This window comes from Ixodes scapularis, unplaced genomic scaffold (assembly GCF_016920785.2).
Source record: "Ixodes scapularis isolate PalLabHiFi unplaced genomic scaffold, ASM1692078v2 PGA_scaffold1__304_contigs__length_218370807, whole genome shotgun sequence".
Lineage (NCBI taxonomy): Eukaryota > Metazoa > Arthropoda > Arachnida > Ixodida > Ixodidae > Ixodes > Ixodes scapularis.
The window spans coordinates 7,206,044-7,214,197 of NW_024609846.1; the positions used below are offsets into that span (position 1 = coordinate 7,206,044).

An 8,154-nucleotide genomic window follows, 5' to 3' on the forward strand; every position below is an offset into this window, starting at 1 on the left:
GTCCGTGGTAACTTTTTTGTGAAGTGCACTTGATTGTTTGCCAACCTATCAAGCTTCCTGAATATGTAACCATCAGCATGCTAGGTTCCGCCGTAGTGATCTATGCAGTCTAATCTACGATCAACTGTACTGTAAAACGAGAGTGGCTGGGGGCAAAGAGAATTACAACAAAAAACAAAAGGAGAGTAGGAGCAGCCCTCTGCAATATTTCATAGCCCTGTTTCTCTTCTGCAAGTGTATGTGTTGTGACGAGACAAACTAATGTGTTCTTACATTGTCCTGTGCAGATCCTGGGAGGATAGAGAACACACATACAGCAAAAATTAGAAAGAGCAATGAAGTGGCTGGCCCATCCCATGGGCATCATAGGATCTCGGTGGCCCACACCAAGAAAACCTGGTTCAACTCGTGGTTCAACTTGACGGTGCAAGCGACAGGTATCGGAAGCTCATCAAGAGGCCAAGAGAAATGAGAAATACCCAAGTGGTCTACAGAGAGCTAGGTCTACACATTATCAAGTCTCTAAAGATTTTGGTTCAAGTCTGTAAGTAAGCAACGAATAAGTTTGCCCGAATTACAATTCATTGTGTTAACTGTTTATTTGCATGGACCAGTCAGAATGACACGAGCTTTCAACTAGGCATGAAATCTTTTGGCTGTGCTTCTTAAGACCCTCGAGAGGCAATGTTGTCCACTGCGTCAGCAGGTTGCTCTTTGCACGATTTTTATGGAGCGAGATCATAGACTAACAGAAGCCTCTGAGCATCCACTTTGTTTAGACATATTGTTAGCCTGCTGGTGGCCAACAACCTCTAGGCAGTTTTCTTTTTAGAGTGGGAGGGCGAGGGGGGGAAATATCTGTTGCTTCGAACCAGTGATTCCAGGACCTTTGGCAGCTAGAATTCAAACTACGTATTTGGAGAGTTTCACTCTTTAAGATCTCAAGTTTTGGTGGACAATATCTGACCCACTAAAATTTTGCATTATTGTCTTATTACACAGGTTGAAGAATTTATGTTTTATCGTAATATACGTTCAAGTTGGTATTTGAGATTCCACAACCTATAACCATTTAAATATCTTCTTAAACATACCTCACCGCAGGCACGTAGTTAGGATGTTGTTTCGGGGATGGGGGGGGGGGGGGGGGGGGGGGGGGGCGGCGGCGCTTATGACAAAATGCTGTATGGGGGGAGGGGGGAGAGGTCCTAGCAAAGTGGAAGATTTCGGGGGGGGGGGGGTGAGGCAGGCACGTAGCCCCCCTGGCTACGTGCCTGCCTCACCAATAGGGCTGTTTGCATACAATTCTCCGGCAAGGCTGCATATTTACTTCGCACTGGGTTTGCTTCTATGTAACACATATCAGAAATTATGATTGTTTTCATGTCACGGAAACAGATATTTCTATTTGCTGTTACAATATTCTCTTTTTAATATGGACATCCCCAGTTTCCAAAACAATTCTCCATATTGTTGGTCATCCATAATCTTGAAGAATAAACAATGAAGGTGGTATGTTGTTTATTTTTGTCATCTGCAACTGGGAAAGGGAAAGAGCTTCAAGTGATTCAGGCTGGAAACCCCTGAAAATTGTAACCATTGAGTCATCATTGTCATATCTAACAATTGTGCAGCTCTGGGTAACTTCCGTAACCGAAGAGCTTTACTAAAAAGCGCGACAGGACAACGAACACAGAAGGAGACACAGACACAGTGCTGTGTCTCCTTCTGTGTCCGTTGACCTGTCGCGCTTTTTAATCATTATGAATCAGCAACTCGCCCGACTTTCTACCCTCCTCATTCTTTTTTGCCACACTAATATATTTCCCATTTTTTTTTCTTTTTTTTTTGCGTTTGTCGTTACAGAGGCCAAAATAAAGATTAAAAAAAAACAAAAAAACATGTATTTATCCGTTTCGCTCCCAAGCTAGCTGTCCATAGTACGTACTTCGTGTTTCTTTATTTAACGTGACGAGTTTGAATTGTATGGGGACACATATCAGTCCCCGAAAATATGACATTTATAGTGGCGTGACCGAAACGATCGACCACGTTAGCGAGACACGTTAGCGAGAACTAAGGCAGTAATAGTTGGTGGGCGCCGATAGCCTTTCAAAGTGAAAAAAGCTATGTCATGTTCGCGCAAACAGTGTCGCACATTGTATCTTCACTTAGCACCTCTTGCTAACGTAGATACTGCGCTCATTATTAATTTTTTTCCGCATAGCAACGCTTGTATAAAGTGACAGTGTAAATTGTTTTTCCTTGTCATGAAAATGACTGAATAAATGCGTCAACGAGTGCGAAAAATGCTGCATTTGTTTCGATTCCCTGGAAGACGCGGACGACAAGTAACGGACTGTCAACTGCTGGACACAAGGTAGGCAAGCATAACTTACAATTCTTTGCCATAACACGTGGTATGGCACGCGCGGACCGCAAATTTCCAAACAAAACCTACCGCGGTACCGGCGGTACCACGGTAGGGAGCAGCAGCAGGGCACGGCGGAAGGGCTGCGCCATGTTGGATTTTGAGCGGCTTCGTCTTCGGAAACGGCTAGGAAGCCGCTCCAGCTAGCTCGACGGCGTCAAAAGTAATTAATAAAACATTAGCGCTTCAATTTATGAACATAATTATCGTTGCTTATTTTAGTTTCGCAATCTACTAATAGAGCAATGAGGCTTCGATTCGTTGCAGTAATGAGCGCCTCCGACCACGGAAGCGCTGCTGAGCGCCCAGTTTTCCCAAAAATCGACTCCATTGGGTCTATGGGAGTGTCCTGGCACTGTCCTGGTTTCCTGGCTGCATCTCGTCCGGGGCCTGCGTTCTGCGGTCCCTGGCTACGTGTCGTCGAGCGCCCCGGCGAGGGTGCAAACCGCCATGGCGGCCGCGTCGACGGAATCTTCTCCCCCGCCGAAAGCGCACGCTTTCGACGTTGTCGTGCCAGTAGGCACATCGGCGGACGATCTCATTGATGGGATATCCGCCATTGTGGGGCTGCCCGAAATTTTCTCGGCGCAGCACCTAGGAGGTACAAACTTCCAAGTCGTCGTCAACACCCGTGCAGCCGCCCTCAAGCTTCGTGAGGCCGGCAGCGTCTCCATCGCCAACCAGTCAGTCCCCATCGTGCCGACGGGTCCGCAGGTGACGAATGTGACTTGCCTCTTCCTGCCGACGTTTGTGCGCAACGACCAGCTCGTCCAAGCCCTGGCCCCGTACGGCAAAGTCATCGACGTCTCCTACGCAACCTACCACCGAACGGCGACTGTGAAAACAGGAACCCGCTTCATCCGAATGGAGATGAAGGAGGCTAACCCCCTGCCCAACTTCCTGCGCGTCGCCGGACATCGTGCTACTTTAGACTACCGCGGCCTGAAGCGCGTATGCCGACGCTGCAGGCAGGAGGGCCACGTCCGGGCACAGTGTACGACGGGCTACTGCGACCGCTGCGGTGTCTTCGGGCACCCAACCGAGGGCTGCACTGCCAACTGTGGACGCTGCGGTGGAACCCACGCGACTGTGGACTGCACGGCCAAGAGAAGCTACTCCTCCATGGTCACCGGAAACTACGCCACCGATTTCCCGGCCCTGGACCCAGGAAACGCGACCCGTCCCATCGCCCCCGAAGCTCCGGCCGTACCAACCGTCTCCACCGTCGCCCCTCCGTCACCACCTGACGCCGCAGCCGCGGCCGCACCACCGCCTCTTCCGTCGCCGCCCCCACCCGCCCCACCTGAGCCAAGCCCGACCGGCTCGGGGGTGACTTCAGCCGAAGCGACGGACTCTGCCCGAACCGCCGCGGTTATTGTCGGCGACACCACCTATGCAGCGTGGAGCCAAGCGTCGGGTGATGGCGAGGTGTCCAGCGACAGCGACCACCTCGTCATCGACGAGAACCCCGCTCCAGGTGGCCCCGCAGAGACACCGACCGACAGTATGGATACGACCACAACTGAAACACCGGAGTCCGACTCGAACCGACTAACGCACGAGGACTCCAAGCGTCCCCTCAGGAGCAGCGGTTCCCGCTCAACTGACAGTGGGGGCCCACGAGCCACGTGCCCCAAGAAACCGCGAAAGTCCTCCCCCCCCGCGTCGGGACCCCTCTCCAGCATCGTCCGACAGCTCCAGGTTTTAAGCAACACGCCGGCGTCCCTATCCCCCTTTTTACTTTATACTGGCCACACTTCGCATATTATCCCTGAATGTGCGGGGCTTTCGAAACCCAGCGAAGCAAACTGAAGTGATGCATTTCGCGAGGATGCAGAACTGCGATCTTCTTTGCTTACAACACACCAACTTTGCCCGCTTCCGTGACGTTGCGGATTTCAAATCCCGGTTTTCTGTGACTGCTTTTTTTTCTTACGCGCCGCGCCGCGCGACGGGCGTGGGCGTGGTTGTCTGCAATCGCAGTCTGCTGCGCAATGCCACTTATCTTTTTGATACGGAGGGAAGGACTCTTCGTTTGGACTTTTCCTTCGGTGAACGAAAATTTCGCCTCGTCACTGTCTACGCACCAACTGTATCGACCTTCCAGCACGAGTACTTCCGCAGCCTGGACGTGCATCTACTCGACGCGGGCCCGTGCTTTTTGGTCGGCGACTTCAATTGCGTTCTGGACTCTAACGCCGACGTTCGGGGTCCTGGTCAGGGTCGCTCAACCTCGTCCGCCCGTAAACTTCGGCGGCTTGTGAGGCACTTCGACCTCGTAGACGGATGGTCCTTACTGCATGGATCCACCAACCAGTCGACGTGGAACAGAGGGGCTTCGGGAAGTCGCATAGACCGGCTGTACTTGCCTCGCACGCTATCTGCCGCGCTACAGACCTGTACTGCGGTGGACTTCCCGTCGTGCCCAGAAGAGATTTCCGATCACCGTCCGCTACTTATCAAGTTCTGCTTCGACTCTGCCGTCGCACGCTCCCCACGTCCGTGGCGTCTGGATTCCAGGATCCTCCACGACGAGACCACGCGGCGCACGCTAGGCAACCTGGTCAAGGAGTCGCTAGTGGGCGTGCGCCCAGAGCCGGCGTCTTGGGACCGCCTAAAAGGTCAATGGCAAAGCTTCAGCACTCTGATGGCACGGCACCTTCGCGAACGGCATCGAGGGCTTCTACAAGACACTATCCTCCGAATCCGTATCGTCCGCCGAGGGGGCGCCTTGACCCCCTTCATGAGGGCGTACCTCGACCAGCTGCAGAGACGCTACGAACGATACCTTCGGTGGGACTCCACCGCGGCTACTGTCTTGCAGGCTCAGGGGAGCCCGTCGGTCCACCCGGAGGTACTGCGCTACACCCATCGCACAAGCCTACAAGCCTTTGAAAGACAGCAGACGCCCTCCGCATCGGGGTCGCCCGGCCACCTTGACAATGGTCGCTTCGCAGCCCACTTCCGATCGCTGGCCCAGTCGGACGCGCCGGTTGATCGCTATTCGGTGTCCTCGCACCCTCTCCTCAGCGGCCTCCCCAAGATCTCCGCCGAGGATGACGCGGGCCTGCGGCGGCCCCCGTCCGCGACTGAGCTGTGGAACGTTTTGAAGCGGATGAAGAACGGCTCCGCACCAGGACCGGACGGTCTCCCAGCGGAGTTCTACCGCACGTTCTGGCACATTCTCGGTAACTTCTTTACCGCTGTCGTGCGGGTCTACTTTGAAGACCTCCTCCTACCGCCATCCTTTCGGCTGGGACGGATCGTACTCATCCCCAAGGAGGGTGGTGACCGTGCCGACCCCGGGGCATGGCGCCTGATAACGTTGTTAAACAGTGACTACAAGCTCCTCGCGGCGACCCTAGCCTCGCGTCTGCAAACTTTCCTACCGGAGCTGGTAAACCCCCGACAGGCGTGCTCGGTGTCGGGCCGCAGCATACATACTTTGACGACTCTCACTCACGACATCCTGGAGTTCACACGCTCCCGACGGGCGAACGGGCTTCTCGTGTCGTTGGACCAAGCCAAGGCGTTCGACCGCGTCGAGCACCAACACCTGCTCGGTGTTCTCGACGGGTTTGGCTTCTCCTCCGAGAGTGCTCAGCTGTTCGCAGCCTTGTACAGTGACTTGCGGAGTGACTTGTTCCTGAATGGCTCCTTAGTGGCGCGCTTTCCGGTAACGCGAGGAGTTCGGCAGGGGTGCCCGCTGTCCCCGGTACTTTTCGTCCTCAGCTTAGAGCCCTTCCTGGTTGGAGTCGACAGGCACCCCAGCATAAGCGGACTTGCTCTACCTGGGTCCGGTGAGCTTCGCGTCTCGGCGTATGCGGACGACGTGACCCTCTACCTGCGCGACGAAGACAGCCTGGTGAAGGCCCTCCGACTCTTCGACGAGTACGCGTGCCTCTCCGGCGCACGGTTGAACCCTGAAAAAAGCAAATCTCTCTGTATCGGGGTTCCCCCCACGTGCCCGCCATCTCTGCCGCGAGACCAGTCCGTTACCATTCTTGGAATCTCGTACGACGCCTCCGGCGTGGCTCCGGAGACCTGGTCCAACCTGCGTCAAGAGATCATAGAGAAGGCCGCTGAGGCTGGCCATTACGCCTTCCCCATGGCTGTGCGGCGGTACCTTGTTCAGACGGTTTTCTGCGGAAGGTTGTGGCATGTGGCCCGCGTAGCCCTCCCGCCGCGCCCCTTCATCCTCCAAGTGCGCTCGGCGTTGTTTACCTTCTTCTGGAACAACCGCACAGAACTCGTCAGGCGCTCCCGCTTATGCCTCCCCCGCTGTGAAGGAGGGTGGAGCTTTCCGTGCATCGAGCTGGAAGCGCCCCTACTGGCCCTGAAGACAACCCTGGCGATCCTTGACGACCACGACAACCCAGCACGGCCACTCACGCTCTACTTCCTCGGCGCCAATAACCGTCTTTTGGGAGACTCTCTTCCGAGCCCTCTTCGGCCCCGAGCGGAGACGACCCCTGCATTTTACAGGTCTACCGCGGATCCCTTCGACAAGCTCAGCGTCCACGTGCCACGAGAGGAGATACTCGAGGCCCCGGCGTCTAGGCTTGTTGAACGCCTAGTGGTGGCAGACCAACCCCCGCCGCCGCCGGGCACGGTGCAACCGTACCCGTGGCTGGCATTGACGTCGTCCACGCTGCCGGACCACGTGCGCGACTTTGAATGGTTAAAGGGTTGGGGTGTCCTCCCAACAAAAGACAGGCTTTTCCGCTGCGGAGTGGTACGGGACGCACAGTGCGTCAATTTTGGTGCAATAGAAACAAACGCGCACGTCGTGAGAGAGTGTGTACCGGCGAGGGACCTATGGCGCGTAATACAGCGCTCGTTTCGAGGTCTCGGGGTGGACGTATACGTCACACAAGGCCGTTGCCCACGGGGCGCCTTTGCGCTGCTACTAGTGGCAATATGTGAGTGGGTGCTGTGGCGAAACCGTTGTGTCGCGACGGCCCAGCGACAACGACGCCGCGCGCTGTGGCCGCTGTTGTGGGACATCCGAAAAGAACTCACCGCCTACCTGGACGACCAGCGGTTCTCCCTTGGCGAACAACAGTTCCTCCGCCGGTGGTCGTGCCGCTACCTTGTGTGGTGAGGGGTCGCGTCATGATCAACTTTTTACTGTTTAATGGGCCTTAAACTCTAGTTGATACTACAGACCAGTCCCTCGCGAGACCGTTGAATATGTTTGTTGCGTGCAGCGAGCGAGCATTTTTGTGGAATAAAATTTTCTGAACAGCTGAAGGATCACCGTTTCCATAACTCCTCGAGTGCGGGCCGGAGCACTTGGGAGAATTGTAGACAATAAAAAGATATAAAGTGCTGATTTCAGGCTTGTGTCCTTTTGAAATGTCTGGGCAGATCTGGAATTTCCTTAGTTACCCAGATCTGGGATTTCCATACCTGGCCGGGCGTATCAGGCTATATCTGGCATTATGAGGCTATATCTGGCAGATATACCATATCAGGTTATATGTGGCCAATTTTTTATATGGCCATATCCGAAATCTTCAGATCTGGCCAGATATACATTTTTTGTAAGGGATCCTGGTGTTCTCGGGATCCTGCAGAGAGACGCACGATTATTTTATAGGGCGTTATTACACTTACCTAAATGGTCAATTATAAACTTTAACATAAAACAAGGAAAAAGCGATTAATTGTTTCCGTGTATATTTTTGATATGTAGCGACCTATCCCAGGTAGCACCGAGT

At 54.2% G+C, this 8,154-nt stretch overlaps 1 protein-coding gene across 1 annotated transcript; it reads left to right on the plus strand.

The window, feature by feature from the left end:
* Window positions 1–2,881: 2,881 nt before the first annotated feature.
* Window positions 2,882–4,243, plus strand: LOC115318973. Its single transcript, XM_029978761.4, has one exon. It carries the CDS (start codon window positions 2,882–2,884, stop codon window positions 4,241–4,243), a length of 1,362 nt encoding a protein of 453 aa, XP_029834621.3.
* The last annotated feature ends 3,911 nt before the right edge of the window (window positions 4,244–8,154 follow it).

Coding starts and splice junctions, on each gene's coding strand:
- LOC115318973 (XM_029978761.4), top strand. CDS start 2,882: ATGGCGGCCGCGTCGACGGAATCTTCTCCCCCGCCGAAAGCGCACGCT.